This window comes from Polistes fuscatus, unplaced genomic scaffold (genome assembly GCF_010416935.1).
Source record: "Polistes fuscatus isolate 324 unplaced genomic scaffold, CU_Pfus_HIC Scaffold9, whole genome shotgun sequence".
Taxonomy (NCBI): domain Eukaryota; kingdom Metazoa; phylum Arthropoda; class Insecta; order Hymenoptera; family Vespidae; genus Polistes; species Polistes fuscatus.
Window position 1 is genome coordinate 7866617 of NW_025113173.1, and position 20463 is coordinate 7887079.

Below are 20463 nucleotides of genomic sequence, written 5' to 3' on the forward strand. Positions count from 1 at the left end.
TGCTTGCCTGTCTGTCTGTCTGTTTGTCTGATTGACCGACTGATTCTGACTGCTAGATCGTATGTATGTTTGTGAATGGTCTTTGTGCAAGTGAGTATCAATGACGCGTATAAATTTGTCATGACAGATGGCGTTCGTTCGTGTGTGCGTGCGTGCGTCTAAGATCAAATGAAATGAGATAAAAGACATGGGGAAAGAGAGAGAGAGAGAGAGAGAGAGAGAAAATAAGGGTGTTTCTGAAAATAATTTGAAGAAAACGAATGAGTACGAGTGTCAATGATGGCAGTAGGTTGTAAGTGAGTATACAAATTGTGTATGAGGGAATGAAAGATTAAGAGAAGGTTTTAAGGGAATAAAGTTGAAGAGAGAGAGAGAGAGAGAGAGAGAGAAGGAGAAGACGGAGGAATAATTGTTGAAGTAAATGTTAAACATTGAACAAGAACAAGACTAAACGTGCACTACGACATAAATGGCGAAAATAAATCGCTAATGAAATCGTCGAAGGACCTTTGTCAGCAATCGTCTTCCTTTTGATTTTCCTCCCTTTTATTATTATTATTATTATTATTATTATCGTATAGAATAAACGAAATAGAATTATTTGATGGAGGTATTTAGGAATTAAACAAATAAACAAGAAGACGATGCAATCTTGAAAATACTTTGAAAATTATTTTTCTTTTTGTGATTGATTCATTTCTTTTCTTAACTTTCTTTCTTTCTTTCTACCTGTCTGTCTGTCTTTTCTTTTCTTTTCTTTTCTTTTTTTTAAGTATTTTCACGATAGCGATTGCGGAGTTAGGTGTTTACCGAAAAAGGTAAACTATCAGTTTTCCACGGAAAACCCATTGGGCTTTGTTCCTTCGTTGATTTGTAAAATGGGGCTTTAAAAGCGGACTATTAAGAGTTTAAAAAGTGTTTGTTTCGATTCTTGGCGTTTTCTTTCCAAGTCTCTAAGTAAGACGACGACCAACGAAAGTACATCGACGAGAATCTTTCGACAAAAGTTTCGTTAAAAGGGTAGCCGATGAAGGATCCCCCCTCCCGTTTAAGTATTTTCCACATTTTTCCTCTTTTCGAAGAATTTTGTTTGTTTAATTATTGTTTCTCTTTCAATTTTTCTTACTTTCTTTTTCTTATTATTATTATTTTATTCGTGGGATCCTTTCTCAGCCTGACGATCAGTGAAAAATAACACAGACACATACATTAATATATTTAATCGATAAGTAATAACGCTAATTTGTATCTGCCAGTAATCGTTGGGAAAAAAAAAATAAAATAAAATAAAAGAAAAATTAGGTTTAATAAAATATGTGATAAATGAGAATAATCGAAACAAGATTTGATGCTGATGGTGGTGGTGGTTGATATTGGTGGTAATGATTATGATGAACGTTTGAACGGTATATATATATATATATATATTATATATTAAATGAAATATTTCTCGATTGGATCATTCGAGAACTATATATATATATAAACATAAATGCATTTAATCCTTCGCACTCGGTCGCGATATTTTTAACATACGCCATACATGCTCGTTTTCACACATACACAAACACACACCCATATAGATATGTTCGCAAACGTATATAGAGACGCGGTACAGACACATGTAGGATTTTTAATTAAAATATCTTCACGATTCGTTGATAAAGCGGCAAAATTATCGGGGCTTATCGATGAAAAGTCTTGAATTAAAACCGCGCATAGTGAAAATCAATTCTCTTTTTCTCTCTTTCTTTCTTTCTTTCTTTTTTTTTCTTTTCTTTCTTTCTATTTTGTTCTCTCTCTTTTCGCTGTTAGTACACGCGTAATTACTTCAAAGAGATGATGTATTTCAAAAGTGCGAAGGATTAATTATTAATTATTATCAGATAACGATACATTGATCGTTGATGACACGACGTTATTTATTACTAGGGAAAAGTGATATATAATCATTTATAAATCATTGTACAATTTGAAACAAAATAATCCTGATTATATTTCAACCGAATCGATTACCATCACACGATTTATACAAATTTCTTATAAACTTGTGGATTGTTTTGATCAAATGATACAAACGAATAATATTTCTTTTTTGCGAATAGATAGACAAACGAACGTGATTGACTTATTTTTATCTAAATATTCGATACTCGAACGATTGTTAAAGTGAACATTTTATTACGCTATATTCACGCATGTATAAAATCATTTCAATGTAAATGTATGCGATGAATGAGACGATCAACACTTGTAACAAAATTTAAAACACGAATGAGAATGAGAATGAAAATGAGACAGAAAAAGATGAAAATAAAGGGGGAATAAAAACGGAAGAAATATTAAAAAAGAATAAACTGTGCGTGCAATAAGAACTACCAAGCAAGGATGTTTATTATAAATAAACAACGAATAATCTATACGAGTTCGAATACATGGACACAAAATTAAATTAATGCGATTAATAAGATAATAATGCAGAAAGAAAAAGAAACGAAAAAAAAAAGAAAAAAACGTAATTGACGTTGTGTTTGATCTCTCTGTCTACCTATTGCGTTTGTGTCGTTGTGTCGTTAGTTGTGTCTCTTTCTATTGGTCTTATGTGTTTGTTCGTTTGCCGTTGTGTCTGTCTGTTTGTTCTCTTGTGTGCGTCTGCTTTTTGCTACCGTTCAAACAAACAAACAAACAAAAAAAAAAGGAAAATCGTGCGTGCGTGTGTGTGTGTGTGTGTGTATGCGCGCGCGTTAATTGTTAGTAAAAATCGAGTTTTAGAACAAAAACAACAATAGCAACAGCAACAAATTAACAACAACGTTGTCCACCGCGACTGAAACCTTTGCTTTTTCCGCGGCTCTTTTTGTAATTAAATTTTCCCCACCCCCATCCCCCCTGTTATCTCGTAAGGATACACACGAAAAGAAAATGTGTTGATTTGTTTGTTGTAATGACAGAAGCGTCGATCGTCGTCGTCATCGTCGTGGTTGTCGTCGTCATCGTCATCGTCATCGTCGTCATCGTCGTCATCGTCGCCGTCGTCGATGATTTAAATATTAATTTAACGAATATCGAATTATTCGACGAAATTCCGTGTTACGACTACCAACGAGTTAGCGTGGGCTAACCAATCCGATTTCATGAATTTTATCGAATAATTTAGGAGGAATAAAAAGGAGCCAAAAAAGAAAAACAAAAAAAAAAAGAAAGAATTAAAATAAATAAAAAATAAAATGACACGGGGAAATAAAGCAAAAATAAAAATAATAATAAAAAAAATAGGAAGAAAGAAAGAAAGAAAGAAAGAAAGAAACAAACAAACAAGGTTCACTTCGAAGGATAGATACAGATGAAAAATAAAAGTATTGAAAAGAAAAGAAAAGAGAAGAAAAGAAAGAAAAAAAGAGGAAACGTTCGTTCAATTTCTATCGTCGTATTTTAAATCGAAGAGACACCCCTCGAAGTCATCGTCACTTATTTGTAAGTCCGTTGGAAATGGTAATCTCGAAGAAGAAAAGAAAAAAAAAACAGGAAAAAAAATGAACGAACATAGAAACAAACAAGCAAACAAACAAACAAACAAACAAACAAGCAAACAAACAAATAAACAATTAAACGTACTACACGGGATCGAAATCCTGTCATTGAAAAACCACCCTAATCTCGCGATTCATCTCGTACACACGCATACATACATACATACATACATACATACATATATGCATACATACATACATACATGCATCCATACATAACATACACGTATAATATCTCGTTCACAGTCGCTTCGAGGGCAAAATGGCATTTAAATCCGTCTATAATTCCTCACGTAATTCCGCTCTCGGCGTGAAGAAGGAAAAGAAGAAAAAGAAATAATAGGGAAAGAAGGTTAAATAAAATCGAAGTGATTGAGATATACGAGTTCATAAAAAGAAAGAGAATAAGCGAGGGAGAGAGAGAGAGAGAGAGAAAGAGAACGAAAGTGGGAGAGATAGGTGGGAAAGTGAGTATGAAAGTTCAAGGGACTGATTGTGAAAATAAATTGGAGAGAAAGGGAGAAAAAGATAATCGAACGGCAGAATGTGTCTGTGCGTCTGAGAGAGAGAGAGAGAGAGAGAGAACGCGCGTGTGTTGTGTGTGTGAAAGAGAGAAAGTGTAGAAGAAAGAATAAGAGAAAGAGAAATGAGACAAGAAAAAGAAGAAGAAGAATAGGGGAAGTTATATAAATATCTATATATATATACATATTAATATATATTATTTATCTATATGTATATGTCTATATATATATAAATATATATACAGGGAAGGAGCCAAGCGGAAGAGAAGAGACGCTATGTGTAAAATATTAATTACCTAATTAAAAAGAAGCCATTACTCTAAAGAGAAAAAAAACCACGCGTAATACACATACGTTACATAATAATGTACGAAGAAACAGAAACACCCGACACATACACGCGCACACACATACAATATATCTATATATATATATATACATATATATATACATACACAAATACACACATACACACACATTATATATGGATAAATTAAACTAACCTATTTGTAAGCTAACGTCTACACTCTACACAACTATCCACGTATGTAAAACGATTGAAATAAACGAACGGTTAAAATTATTGTTTAAAAAATAATAAACGTATTAAAAAAAAAAAAAAATCAACAAAGAATTTATATATGTGTATATATGTGTACGCATGGAAATAGTTATAGATACATAAGGTAACACTATCGTATAGTGTTATTTTACTTTACTTTATTTTTTCTCTTACTTTTCTTTCTATGACGATTTTTTTTTGTATAACATATTCTTTTTTCCTTGTTATTTTCCCGGATGTCTCGTATTATTCGAGAATAAATTTCTTTCGATTGTAGTATTTTTATTTACTACGATACTCATTCCCCTTATTCCATGGTTTTTTTGTTGTTCCCTCGTTGCTTGGTATCTACGAAAGATATAACCTCTTAACAGGAACATCTGTATGCAACTCGTGCACCATCCAGGATAAAGGGGGGGGGAAGAAGAGGAAAAAGAAAAAAGAAAGATAGAAAGATAAGTATTGGAGGATGAAAAGAGAAGAAAGATGAAAGCAGGGAAAAAGAGAACACGATGGTGGTGGTGGAGGTGGTGGTGGTTGTTGTTGATCGATGTGCAGCATGTTACTGCGTTAATTCGCTTTTTTTCTACCACAGTTCTATTTTTCTTGTATTTTCTCTCTCTCTCTCTCTTTTTCTTCATTATTCTTCTTCGTTCTTCCGATTATCTACCCTACCCCCAGGGGGATGACAAATGGTGACACGAGAGAGATGTTTCTTCTTCGATAATTAATGGTAGACAATATAGTATTTTGTTAAATATTATAAGTTATCGTTAAAATTGTTTATCTAAGAACAGTAAGTATGAACTTTTTCTTATGACATTAGAATATTATATTTATATGCAAAAAAAAAAAGTTCTTAATAGGTGTCTTATTTTTTTACCTCCCTTTTTATAATACCACATGTTAGTGTATCTCCTGTTTGCCAAATTGAAAAAAAGGAAAGAAAGGAAAGTTTTCTTCGAGCTCGCCGAAAGATAATTTTGGGTTGGAGAGAAAACAGGAGGCTGTCTGTGAGGTAAACTTTGTATTATATACGAAAAAAAAAGTAAAAAACTGAAGGTGAAGAAGAAAACAAAAGAAGAAGAAGAAGAAGAAGTAGTAAAAGGGATGCTGGGATGCGTGTCAGACCAATTACTTCCTGCGTCTTATTATTACACACGAACTAGGGGTTATCTACTTCCTTGATCCTCTCGTATTTCACAAGAATCTACTTTCTCACGCCTTAAAGTGTCGTCCTTTCTTTCGCAGGACATATAATGTTCTGTGAGGTGTTTCAAAGTATAAACTTTTTCATCATATCCGCTATTCATCTAATCTCTTTTATCTTTTTACGTTTTACGGTGTTACAATGGAGAAAATATTAGTAGTAGTTTTATATTATCTTTTATTTTCCTTACATTTTTACTTACAACCTTGCGAGACAAGTTCGTACAAAATTATGAAACACTCGTACGTATATTTCTTTTTTCATCTGGTTGGTTCACTCTGATCAATGATATTGAAATTTAGATAAATAGAATTTGGATTGATCTTGTAATTAGATTGAAACTATTCTAAGGTTGATGGATTCTAATTAAGAAAGAAAAATAGAAAAAGGATTTTCTCTTATTGGTGCTAGTAGAAAGGAAACAAACGGCTTGTCCCCTCCTTCTAATTTAAAATTCGCGCCAACGTCAGATATATAAAGAACAATTAAGTTGAAAGGGATGCAAGGGGTGCAACTAGAAACGATAAATTTTCTTCGTGAAAGTTCTTTCATTAAAAGCGGAAAATGGCGGGGTCACTGAAAAGGTGGACGAGGAAGAGAAGGTGGAGAGGGAGGAGAAGGACGAGAATGCATTTTTACGCTAAACGAATTGTTCAAATAAGACTAATTTCATTCGAATTAATGTAAAATAATATAAATGTTGGCTAATCTAGTGTTTTAATTCGTACTATTTCGAAAGTTATTTCGAACGGAAAATAAAATTATTATTATATTATATTTGTATGTTGAACTGAACCATTTTTTCTATCGATTGTTGCACTAAATTTGTTAATTCGGTAATAAGTATGCATTGGCTTGAATTAATCGAAAATCGTATTTAGAATTCGATCGTAGTAAATACCTTTGAAATTCGAAATCCAAATGAGAAGAAGTACACGAAGAGGAAAATGAAGAAAACGATTAACAATTACGTTTTACTTTACTAGGGAGAAATTAATTAAACGTTGTCGATCCTCGTAGAGTAACTTTACAAAATTCTCTCGTAGATCCACTTCAAGTTTTACATATTAAAACGGGAAAGATCTGGCAAACTTGTGTATTACGATAAGTGAAACATAAGGAGTAAGTAAGTACTTCTTAATTCACTGCATTTATTTTAAAAGATTTCTTTCGATATTCTTATTGGAAGAAAAGAATATACTTTCTTCGATCTTAAAAAGAAATAAAAAATATTATTAAAGATTTATGTTAATTTATTAATATACTATATTATTATTTTTATATATTCTAATATTTATATTTAATATTATAATAATTTTATATTATATTATTAATATTGTTATATTCATACAAAATTATTATTTTTATTCCTAGAATAGGCTGTTAAAATTTGTCAAAAAAAAAGAAACTATGACAACGCGTATATTTATAACTTACAATTAGATCATTTTCATAATGACTAAATCACTATACATTTACATATATTTAATGGATTAAAAAAAGAAATAGAAAACAACTCGCGCAACACTTTGTTTTTTATCAAACAGAAGAAGAGTTTGAAAAAGAGAATAGGGAAAAATCGGGTCAAACCAGTTTCTGGATTTCCGTTAGCTGTTAAAATCACGCGTGTGTTAATCTTTCGTCCAAACATGGAATAAGCCAGGAGCGTGTTTAAAAAGAAGCTTCGTTGGTTGGTATATCGACGGATTCTCTTGTGTGTTTCCTGGTTGCAATCGAGAATCGTGGTAGCAGGCAGTGAGGTTCGCGATTCGTTGGAAAATCGATTAGGTTGGTTTGAAAATTCGTAGGATGGTCGATATCATCGAGAGAGAATTTGGGGAATCGGGAGCTGAGAGGGGGAAGGGGGTGGGCCGGAGAGGGTGGCGAGGTTGGCGAGGAATGAAAGAGAGAAAAAACGGACGGAATTTAAATTCACCTTTGAAAATCACCGACACGTTTTGTTGCCGTTCTAAGTTAAAAACAATCAAATTATCGGCTATCGATCGTTCCTTTCAAATATCCTCGGTGATCCTTTTTTATTTCTTTTTTTTATTTTTATTTTTAGAAAGATTTTACCTTTGTATTCGATTAAAAAGGGGGAGAGAGAGAGAGAGAGAAACAAAGGGGAGGCAACGTAAAAAGATAGAGAGAAAGATTAGGAAAAAGTATTAAATAAAAACAATAAAAAAGAATTGGTAGTAGTTTTTAAAGAGGTTAACTTCACTTGTAAAGGACTTTATTCGAATAAAATTAAATCGTTGACGGATATGAGAATTGGCAGGGAGGCGTTTGAATTGTGTTCTTTAAAAACCGCGTCGTAGTGTCTACTCGTCGTCTCGACTCGAACGGTCGATTAAAAAAACATCAAAGATTTCACTTTGAAATAACTCTTACCGGTGATAAAGTTCTCGACCCTATTTTTTTCCTTCCCTTTTATTTTCTTTCCTTTTTATTTATTTATTTTTTTTTTTGTACGAAACAAACAGTTTTCGACAAAATCCAAATAAAAAAAAAAGTTTCGAGTTTCGTCGTGAGATAGAGGTGGTGGTAATTAAAAAAAAACGTACACATTATTGCGCGTACACTCATGTCCGTTATTTTTTATTGAAATTTATCGTAAATGGAAAATAAAAGAGAAGAAGGGCTTACTTTAACTTTCACTATTCGAAAAACTTCTTATTCTTCTTCTTCTTCTTCCTTTTATTGGAAAAAGAACTTTTCTCTTGTATATGTCGTCTAGATGTCGAGATAAAGCTTTCGAGAAAGAAAATTCGTAGGAAAAGGGTAAGAAAAGAAAGTAACATGGTTTAGATGGTTGATCGAGCGAGAAGGATAAAGAAGAAGATAAATCTATAGAAATAGATAGAAATAAATAGATAGAAATAAATAGATAGAAAGAGAGAGAGAGAGAGAGAGCGAGGGAGAGGGGGAAGATAAACCACATCGAATGTTTCGAGGCGGTGAACGAGATCGATTTGTGGTAATCGAGCGGACGTCGAAAATCGGGGGTGCTTTGTTAGTTACGTCGAAGACTAAAACGGAATTAAGGGTGGACCTTGTATTTCTCTCCATCTCTCTCTCTTTCTCTCTCTCTCTCTCTATTTCCCTCTCTATTTCCCTCTCTATTTCTCTCTCTCTCTCTGTCACTCGTTCCATTAGAATGAACGTTAACCACGAAGCTACTAATTGAAGACTGATTTGGCACGAAAGGGTTGAAAAGCAAGCTTAAAAGTATCTTTTTAAGAAAGAAAAGGGGGTTTCCTCAACGGAGGAAAGTTAACGAACTTAATTCTTGAATGGATAGTAGATCGATTACCCTATCGAGAAATTTATTCGCATATATCAACGACAAATTGTCTCATTTTCAGTTAATATTTTTTCATAATTGGAAATAAATTTATTGTGAAAGCAGTGTGAGAATCGTAGATCGTGTGTCAGAATTTGTTGAAAATGAGATTAATCGTATTTTGTATACTGTACTTCATCGTTTTTGGGTATAGTGATTCGGAAATTGTTAAGAGAACTACGAGGATAATTTCCTTTAGGAAGGGCAGCACTTTTTTTGTAAGTATTTTTGAAAGGTTTGTTTTACTATATATTTTCTATATTATTATATTATATTATACATATATTTTTATCTATAATATTTATCGATTTTATTTATCGTGATAGTAATAAATCAATTATATAAACAATGAACTATAAGAGATATCGTAGAATTATAACGATACGTTATTACTCAACATTTCGTCATCGTTGTTGTTATCTAAAAATCAGGAAATTTAATATAAAACTTGATTTTCTATACGAGGACGTTACGGTATCGAGATAATTAAAAGTTTCACGTCCTGGATAGAAGGTAGGCGTGAGCACATCGGATTAAATTTATCGTTTTAAAAGCAAAAAACTCGAGAAGAAAGATGCGGGAGGAAGAAAAAAAAAATCAAATAACGTCGGATGAGAAATCAGACATAGCGAAACGATGATACAATTAATTATAATGATCGATCGTCGAAAATGTTCGATTATTATTATAACGTTCAATTATAAATTCTGTATTTTGATATATTTATTATAAAATATTTCCTTAGATTTTCATGAGCTAAGATTCGATTGGATTTAAATTCCTTTCTAATCGCATCTCACGTATCTCTTATTCATTTCTATTTCTTTTCTAGCCTTTTTCTTTTTTCGTCTATCACCTGTCTTTTCTACCGTTCATTGCGCACGAACTATTAAATCTAAAACGTTGTAGAGCATTATTAAATCTTTTTAAGTCCCATTTAAACCGAATATATCCGATCTGACAATTTTTACTATTATTCGCGGAAATCGGATTTACTCTCATTCATCTACCCCCACCACCAACCACCCTCCACCCCATCCCCTCACCATAATTTCTTTCTCTCTGGAGTCCCACCGTTCGTTTTCTTTTTACCTCTGTTTCAACCATTAGTCCTGTCTGTCATTCAACGTAATCCAACGAAACGAATATAAGTCCATAGGAATTTCCATTTTCTTTCATCTTCGTGGAATTCCTTCGAGTCGATTAAATATTTCATTTCTTCTTTAAGCTCGTCATAGTGATATAGAAACTTCTCTAAGACAAATACACCCTATGAGAGAGAGAGAGATGTTTAGATATTTATATTTAAAACTATTCGTTTGCTTGTGACATCCTATATTTTTTTCTTACACTTGAAATCTAATTTTAATTTCATACTTTATCTAATCGCCCTTCTTGCGAATTCATATATTACCTAATTGACGTATAGTAATGCTACCTCTATTTTGTTCGTACTTAAACTGATCAGTTCGCTTCTTTCATGATTATTTCATAAATTATTTCATTTCATTTCATGAAATGGATTTTACAAATTAACGTCAACATATACATACACTTACACGTGTATATTTTATAATACGAAAGAGAAGAAAAAAAGTCTAGTTCTACTTGGTAGCAGTCTAAATCCGTGGAAACCTTTACTAATGAAGTCGCCTGGACTCCCTTTGATGCGCTCATCGTCATCGTAGCAAGCTTTATAAACTCTCTCGGTAGAGAATATCGAGCGGTCCTCTCTTCTGGAATTAACCCGTGTACGACAACGGTGCCGCGGGGACATAGATTTTTCATTAGATTTTCCCGTCAAGTTCTTCCACCTTGCTACGATGAGACATAAAGAGAGAAAGAGAAAGAAAACTTCACGGAACATATTCGTTACAGACTTCCTACATATTTTATATAAGGTGTGTATCTACTACAATCATCAGAAAGGGTTAACGAACATTCAAATAGTAAGCCAACACAAAATATCAATCATTCATATTAGAATATGCGATTCCTTCACTAAAGATGTTAATCTGTCTATCCCTACTGTTCTTTCTTTTTTTTGTTTAATTTATTTGTACTGCTTTTATTACAAAATCGATAGAAATAAAAAATGAGACCAACAAAACAAATTTTCATTTCTGTTACGATGAGACATAAAAAGAGAAAGAGAAAGAAAACTTCACGTACACATTCATTACAGAATTCCTACATATTTTATATAAAGTGTGTATCTATTACAATCATCATAAAGGGTTAACTAACATTCAAATAGTAAGCCAACACAAAATCTCAATAAATCATATTGGAATATGCGATTCCTTTACTAAAGATGTCAATCTGTTTTATCTCTACTGTTCTTTCTTTTTTTTTTGTTTAATTTTTCTGTACTGCTTTTGTTACAAAATTGATACAAATTTTTATTTGTATAGAGACTAACAAAACAAATTTTCATATCTGCTACGATGAGACATAAAGAGAGAAAGAGAAAGAAAACTTCACGTACCATTCGTTACAGACTTCCTACATATTTTATATAAGGTGTGTATCTATTACAATCATTATAAAGGGTTAACGAACATTCAAATAGTAAGCCAACACAAAATATCAATCTTTCATATTAGAATATGCGATTCCTTCACTAAAGATGTCAATCTGTTTTATCCCTAATGTTCTTTCTTTTTTTTTGTTTAATTTTTTTGTACTGCTTTTATCATAAAATCGATACAAATAAAAAACGAGACTAACAACACAAATTTTCATTTCTGCCACGATGAGACATAAAGAGAGAAAGTTTATATAAGGGGTGTATCTATTACAATCATCATAAAGCGTTAACGAACATTCAAATAGTAAGCCAACACAAAATATCAATCATTCATATTAGAATATGCGATTCCTTCACTAAAGATGTTAATCTGTCTATTCCTGCTGTTCTTTCTTTTTTTTTTGTTTAATTTTTCTGTACTGCTTTTATTACAAAATCGATACAAATAACAAACGCGACTAACAAAACAAATTTTGATTTCTGCTACGATGAGACATAAAGAGAGAAAGAGAAAGAAAACTTCACGTACATATTCGTTACAGACTTCCTACATATTTTATATAAGGTGTGTATCTACTACAATCATCATAAAGGGTTAACTAAAATTCAAATAGTAATCCAACACAAGATCTCAATTTTTCATATTAGAATATGCGATTCCTTCACTAAAGATGTCAATCTGTTTTATCCCTAATGTTCTTTCTTTTTTTTTTTGTTTAATTTTTTTGTACTGCTTTTATCATAAAATCGATACAAATAAAAAACGAGACTAACAAAACAAATTTTCATTTCGGCAGACGATTCGTTTTGGTTCGAAGTACGGTTAACATTCTAGAACAGCACCAGGTGTTTCGAAGCATCCCTTTCTAGCTGTATATCTATCCACGTGGTGATACGGTGAAATAGGGTTGGTTGGTTACTACGAAGGGAAGGGAATGAGTAGGGGAAATGGGCTGGGGTGGATCCATCCTTTAACGATGGAAGAATTATGGCGGCGGTAAGCACCGATACGGTGGCACACTTACGACCGAGTGCACGGTAACGTCAATGAAACCACGCTGTTTAGTAGCTGCACTTTCTCATGCCAAAGACGACGACGACGAAGACGACGACGATGTTCCGTAAGAGCATCCTGCGAAAGACGATCGTATATAACTTTATTTTTCGTTCGAGACTCTTTTAAAAGAAAGGAAAAAAAAAATGAAAAGAGAAAAAAAAAAAGCAAAAAGGTCGTTTGTCAAATCCAAACTGTGGCAAAAAGCCGGGCTGACTTTATTTTCTATATCACGAAGAAAATTGTTCGAAAAATGATCGACTCTAGTTGCTGTATTACAAATTACGACAAAATCGTAATCAATTGTTACGTCTACTTGATCAAACATTTGTTTATATTTATTTAATAAAATATTTCTCTCTTTTTTAAAACGGTGGAGAGGGGAGAGTAGAGCCAAATTTTTTCTAAACGCATCTGTACAAATAATATTGTTTAATTCTTCCATTCAGAGTCCCTCCCATATCTCATTAATAATTAGCATTACTTACAATTAAACAATTTTTACGATAATGTCATTTGAAAATTTGCAATAAAATGTTTCGCGTTAAAAAAGAATTTGAAAAATTGATTTGAATTTAATTTGAATAAATAGAAAAAAAATCGTGAATTATTTAGGTCAAGATATTTCAAAACGGAAGTAAAGTACCGTGCGAGTGTATAAGTGTGTCTCTCTGTGTGTGTGTGTGTATACTAGGGCAATTGGAAGGTCGAAGGGAGAAGGACGTTTTCGCGATACTATCCTGAAAGGCATTCTCGATTTATCACTCAGGCTTTCTCTCAAGGGAAAACGAGTGGATGCATTTTACTCTTGGCGTCTTTAAGAATGCAAGGAGAATTATGAAAGTTCGCGATAATGCGCCAGCCCTGTTGTAGAGTTCGTGCCTTCGCGAAGAAGAGACCCTGAGATAGGGTTAGGGCTCTTGGGTCGTCCTATCTATGTATATAAACCAATCGAAATTTGTCATTGTCGTCCTGGTTTCTATCGATCCTTTACTAAGAACACCTAAGAAGAAGAAGAAGAAGCATCCTTGCAATATGCAAATATTTTAGTATGATTCATCATTCACGATTTTTCAAGACTTCCAACAAAATTATTTTCCCTTTTCTTCTTTCTCCATCGTGTTATTTTCTTATTTAGAAAAAATCATTTCGATTAAGTTCATGCCAAAAATCGTTCATTACCTTTTAAATATTGTTTCTGATTGATTGCTCGTTTCTTTTCATTTCTTTCCCTTCTTATAAAATTAATTTTCATTTATTTTTATACGAATTATAGTACATCATAGATTAGAATTAGTTGAGTCTTGACGTGTATTGTTATACCCATAACAAAGAGAGTTCCCTTCTCCCTTTAATATCTCTTCCTTTAGATGTTCACCCTCATCGAAATCATTCCAATCTCCCTTCCGCGATAAATCATTTAAGTTTCATCCTCGTAGATGTATACGCATACATGGAAACGATTTTCCAAGAAGACACGTGCCTATAAGTCATAGAAAATCTCTTAGATTTATCACCCTTATTCTTTCCAACATTTCGAAGCCTAAGACCGATCATATTCATGGAAAATTCCATGCTAAATTCAACCCACGTATAATCGTAATCCTTCTACGATCAAATCAAACTCGTCGAGAAGATTGGAATATTTTCCAATAAATTAATTTATTGATTAGTAAGCATGATCATTATCTTTTAACCTAAATATTAAAACGTTATACATAATATGTAGGATGCGAACACCTCCAAGCCAAACTTAAATAGGCATTCGTGAGGAGATTGGACTGTGGGCCCTGGATAGCTCAATGGTTAAAGAGCAGTCCAGTCGCTCGGAAAGCGGAAGATCCGGGTTCGAGTCCCGGTCCAGTCAGTTCAACAGCCCAATTTTTTCACGAATCCTACATAATATATAATTTTTATATAATTTTATATATAATTTTGTTTATACGTTATATATAATTTTACGTTATATATAATTTTGTTAAAAAGTAAAGAAAGAAAAAAACTAATCATTACTTTGAAACGTTGATGTTAGGGAAGTGTGAAGTAGGTTGTTTGCATTTGTCGAAAAGGTTCTGCTTCCGATCTCGTACGTATTATATGTTGGTAGTAGTAAAGGTGATGAGGATGATGGTGATGGGGTAGTGGTTGTGGTAGTAGTAGTGGCGGTGGTGGTGGTGGTGGTGGTGGTGGTTGGATGTTCGGTTGACAAACGGCTTGCCAGATCCAGGCGACGAGCCTCTGGCTCCCCTATCGTGCAAGCGTTGCCTTTTGCCACGTTTACACGAGTGCAATACCTTCACGATATAGAGTTTAATAGCAACTAGAGCCAGTACCACCTGGCCCTGCCACTCTGTTTCTGCCAACTTTCTCTCGGCTACTGTGTAAGAGAGAGAGAGAGAGGGAAAAGGGAAAAGGGTAAAAGGGGTGGTGGGCTTGTTCCGTGTATGTTTTTGTGTGTGAAAACTAGTCGAGGAGAGTCCGGACGACGTACATACGTTCGTTCGTCCTTTCACCTTCTCTTTTTCTTATTCTCTTTCTGTCTCTCTTTTCACAAGCTTGGAAAATCCCAGTGGAATTGGAGACGGTGATAAAATGGAAAACGCGTCGCTTCAAAGCCGGAAGTCAGAGAGAGAGTGAGAGAGAGTGAGAGAGAGAGAGAGAGAAAAAGAAAACTTGTCCTAAAGGGTAGGCCGTTTCTTAACGTCAAACGAACAACCCAAAAATGTCTTTTATTCTACTTGGACCATTTGATTATTCTTTAAAGGACTACGTTCAAAGTACTTCTCGTTTAAAATGAGAGAAGAAAAATAATAACTATAGGAAGATACACATTTTGTATGAGTTTATATGTGTATATCAATTTCAAATATACCTAAACACGGATTTGATTTCTTTTCATTTCTTTCTGCTACTTTTTAACCCTCTCCTTCCAGACTTTTTTTTTTATTTTTCTTCGCATATATCCACTCCACTTTCTTTCATTCATTCGTTCGTTCTCTTTCTTTCTTATTTTTTTTCTTTCTTTCTTTCTTTCTTTCTTCCTTTCTCTCCATTGCTTTTGCATAAACTTGGAAAATTTGTAGAATTTCGTTGGTTCGACGTACTCAAAAGCATCTTATCGGATTCCCTATCGTATTCTATCGATCCGGAAATGGATTTACGTGGAACTTGTTTCAGTTACTACTATAACATAGGACCGCGAGGAAACGGAATAAGCATATCAAGTGTATTGCAAGACGATACCGAAACGTATACTTGTCTTTTTTTTCAACCATCTTTGAAACAACTCTACTTTCTGGAACAATGCTACTTACTTTTTTCTTTTTCTTCTACTTAACCGGTAATTATTCTTCGACTACGTATATTTTTTCAGAATATTAAACGATTAAATACTCCCCTACGAGATTAAATAGATAAATTGTGTCCTTACGAAAAAGCTAGGACGGATTTTAAGTATGTGAACAACAAAATTCGTTCGATAAATATTTTTTTTTATAAATAATATATATACATACCTACACACACACACATACACACATTTCCGAATAGAGGTGGAGATATTGAAATTTGTGTAAAGAAGATATTAATCAAATATTCACTTTATATCGATATAACATTCCCTTTTCGAAGATGCTCCAATATGAATAAGTTTTCTTTTCCTTCCATAGGTATGGTATGAAGAAATAGGGGGTGGTAGGAGAAAAGTGGTGATGGCTTTAGTGGTGGTGGTGGTGATGGTAGTAGGGTTTAAAGGGAGGGGGTGGTAGTTTGGATGTAGTAGACGTAGCTTATCCGAACCATAGTAAAAATATTCCATATTTCAGTCTCTCAGCAGGCATCGAAGCGAAGCTGGAAGAAAACCGATAGAAACTGAACGAGCATGCGTTTATGTATGCGAGTGTGTGTGTGCGTGTGTGTGTGTGTAGGATAAACGTGAAAGTTTTTCTTTTGAGAACGCAATCCTTGTAATACGGAAACTATAAATATGGCTACCACGGCATGTGTTAAACGTTTTCTTTATTTCTTTATTCCACTTCTCTATATCTGTCTCATTCTTTCTTCCTTTCTTTCTTTCTTTCTTTCATTTCTAAAACCGTGTCTCACAGTCAGTGTTGCATACTCGGGAGAAGTTTCGCTCAACGAATCGCGATTCCCACGATTTGATACTTTTATATTTTATCTCACAGTCTTTCCCTTCTCTTTCTCTTTTTCCTTATCGTATCTTCTTTGTCTTCAACATTTCCAGTCGAGATTTTTTACGTTAAACGATAATGCTGTACGCGATGCACCGAACACGTGCACATGCCCATACAAAATAAATTCATACAACACGTAACCGTGTCACTCTACTTGAACGTTTTCTAGTTTTCTACTATAGTGCTACCTTTCTCTCTCTCTCTTTTTTCTTTCTTTTTCTTTTTCACTTCTTTCCCTTTTTTCTTTTTCTCATTTATATCATATATATTCCTATACCGAGTATCTCCAAACGATTTTATTACACGTACGATATTAAAATATTAATTTGACGAAATATTCAACGTCATTCATATTTCTTATATTCAAGATTGAACAAAATTGTCTACGAATCATTCGGAATAAATTTATAATTATTTTCTAAATGTTATACTTTTTTTATCAGCTTTCTCGAATTTATGGAAAATCTGTCAAAGGGATTTTCTTGCTCTTCGTGTTACTAAAACATAGAGTGATGTCGATGCTCTAAGAATTGCTGATTTTTTTCTTCTCCTTTTTTTTTTCTATTCATTATACTGTAATATGTAACCTTTTCCAACGTTGCTTATAAAACTAAGCAAACTGGTACGGTTGAATCTCAAAGAAACTCTCATATTGAATTCTCTTGATATTTTTTTCTCTCATTTTTTCATTTTTCTACTTAAATTCTTTTCTCTTTCATAGTATCTTTTTATCGTTTCATCTATCCTTCAGATATTTTTCTCGTTATTATTTTCTTTATCAGCTTATTATTCTCGTACCGGCAATAAACCTTCTATCACGATAAATGAATTTGTATTTATGATTAAATGATTTTCCTTAAAACTTAAGTCTTAAATTTGACAATAAAAAATAATTATAACCTATACCTATGCGTATTAACGATTAATAATAATTATAATATCAATTTAATTTGTACTTCAGTACAGAATGAATTATAAGATAACATCGTTCCCGGATAAAACACCAATTTTCGCTCAGGCTGCTGGTTTCAAAGTCGCATGGGAATTACCAACAAATAACATCTTGGACAATCGCGTTGGCAGATCCCTTTCTGAGATCCACAAATCCGCGAAGCTAGTTTACCAAAGGTAATAAATAATTAAATAGGAAGTTAATAATGGAATGGACGACTCACTGATTTTAGGATCACCTGGCCTAGAATTCCGAACGTTTAGGATGTATATGTATATATGTATGTACATGTATATACCTTTATGTATATACAATTGAAGGTAAGGGGAAGAAGGATGGAAAGCAAAGAGGCCGGATTTCTGGGCGTTCTCTCGAAGATTTCCGTGGTAGGAAGGTGGTTTAAATATTGCCCAATGCAATCTCGTCCTCTGAAAAGCCAACCCTTACCCAAGTCCCCATTTCGATCCCTCAAATGTCGAAGCACGATAAATCTTTACTTCTCCTTTGATTCCTAATCTAAATCCCATTGAATTAATTCGTATGATCGAATTGAAAATTGCTATAAATTGCTATCAAGTTTTGACAAATCTATTGAAAATGTTAGATCAATTATGGAATATTTCTTTGATTTCATTTTTCTCGTTATTTTTCTTTTAATTTATTTGATAAAAATACGCGATATGTTTCAGTCACGGTTTTGACGGGCACTCTTGTCTCTTGAAGAACATTTGCCATATTCTAGAGTACGTTAAACGAAATGACGGCGTTATTGCGAAGATATTGAAATTATTCGTCGGGTAAGCGTTTCGCATATTAATATCAATTACACGTCTCCGGTATTAATCACGTTCCGTTTTCAGGCCGTACATTAATAACGACACGTCGACCAATCCTGGATCGTTGGATTTCTGTCGCGTTCATCTAGAAAATTGTCCATTACAGTTTCAAGGGGTCAACGCTTTTTCCAAAAGGATTTACGATCTCTGATAATGTTATTTCTAGATCAACATTTGCATTTACGATTTTTTTATTCAATTCTATTTCGAAAATATATTAAGTCGTTAATTATGAAACGATCGATTACTATAATTACTTTCAGTTTGAGATCGGATATTTAATATTTAATGACCTAATATATATATTTATATCTTTATAAAGTCCTGAACAAATTGATCCAATTAAATATAGAATTGTTTAATCCGTGTATTCGTAATTATAAGATCAGGTAAATTATAAAAGTTCATGCAATTTAATCGTAGCGAATATTAAAGCTTTAACGATAATTTAACCACTTTAACTAGGACGACCTAACGACTCCTAATTCGTAGTAACTTGTCCGCGGTACGCGTTATAAGCGGCTACACTGTTTTAATAGAGAGAAAGAGAGAGAAAGATCCCAGGGAAAAGTACAAAATTTCTTTCCTTTTTTTACAACGGAATTTAAAAAGATGGAGGATGCTCGTGTTGAAAATTCTCTTTTCATCTGTGAAAATTTCATTTTTTCGCGACGACCACGATGATTAGTGGTTTTGCTGTAAAGTGGGAGGTGGTAGGTATGGGCAGGGGGGGTGGGGGAGGAAAAATATTTCGACGTCAAAGCCATTGTTTCTCTCTCTCTCTCTCTCTCTCTCTCTACTGATTGCGAATACCAACACACTTTCGTATGAAGTTCATATAGAAGATAAAAAAAGAGAGAAACGTATTTAGTGAATTATAATCATAAACTTAGTAAATGTATATCACAAGGATAAACTTTTTCAAAAAATATTTCTATATCCTTCTCCTTTTTCTTTTAAACGATCAACGATAATTTCCTTATTCGTGTATACGTTAGATCAAATTTCATTAGAGTATTTTCGTATAATATTTTCACGTGCATTGAGTTGACTTATCAAATTTCTCAGTCCCCATACATCCATTCTCGAAGAAATTCTTTTTCCTTTTTAGTTTTATTTGCATTCCCTAGCCTTTGCCCATATCTCATCTCTCGTCTCTTTCTATCTTATCACGTCGTTTTATCAATAGACAGAGAGTGCGTATGTGAGAGAGTGAGAGAGTAGAGTGGTTATAATTGCATCTGGCGGTCCCGTTGGTGGGCACGTTAACGAAAAGCATTAATTTAGAATGCTCTGTGGTTTTCTTCTCAGACAAGCAAATACTCATACAACTCCCATATCCAATTAACGGCTCGCTCGTTTCCCCACGATGAGCTATGAAACGAGGAAATAAGAGTCAACGAATGAAAAGGAGCCTAAAGGCTTCACAGCTTTTCTTCCATCTTTCTTTTTCTTTTTTTTTTCTTTATATTTGATTATATCTACTTGTATTCCTTTTTTTTCCTTTTTTTTACATGCGATTATATACGTCACTTATATCACTTATATCACTTATGTCACTTATATTACTTTTTCTTTTTTCCCCCTTCTAATTTTCTTTCTTTCTATATATTATTTATCTACCGTCTGATTGCAAATGCTTCACACGCTAATTAAAAGTGACCGAAAGAGGTTTCGAAAGAGAGAAAGAGAGAGAGAGAGAGAGAGAAGCAAACTTTAAAGG

General features: G+C 33.3%; 1 protein-coding gene across 1 annotated transcript; it reads left to right on the top strand.

The window, feature by feature from the left end:
- Window positions 1-8956: 8956 nt before the first annotated feature.
- Window positions 8957-18918, top strand: LOC122525396. The gene is made up of 4 exons (XM_043648167.1): window positions 8957-9390; window positions 17914-18080; window positions 18594-18701; window positions 18765-18918. The coding sequence occupies exons 1-4, from the start codon at window positions 9277-9279 to the stop codon at window positions 18889-18891; spliced, it is 516 nt and encodes a 171-aa protein (XP_043504102.1). The 5' UTR covers window positions 8957-9276; the 3' UTR covers window positions 18892-18918.
- Window positions 18919-20463: the final 1545 nt, after the last annotated feature.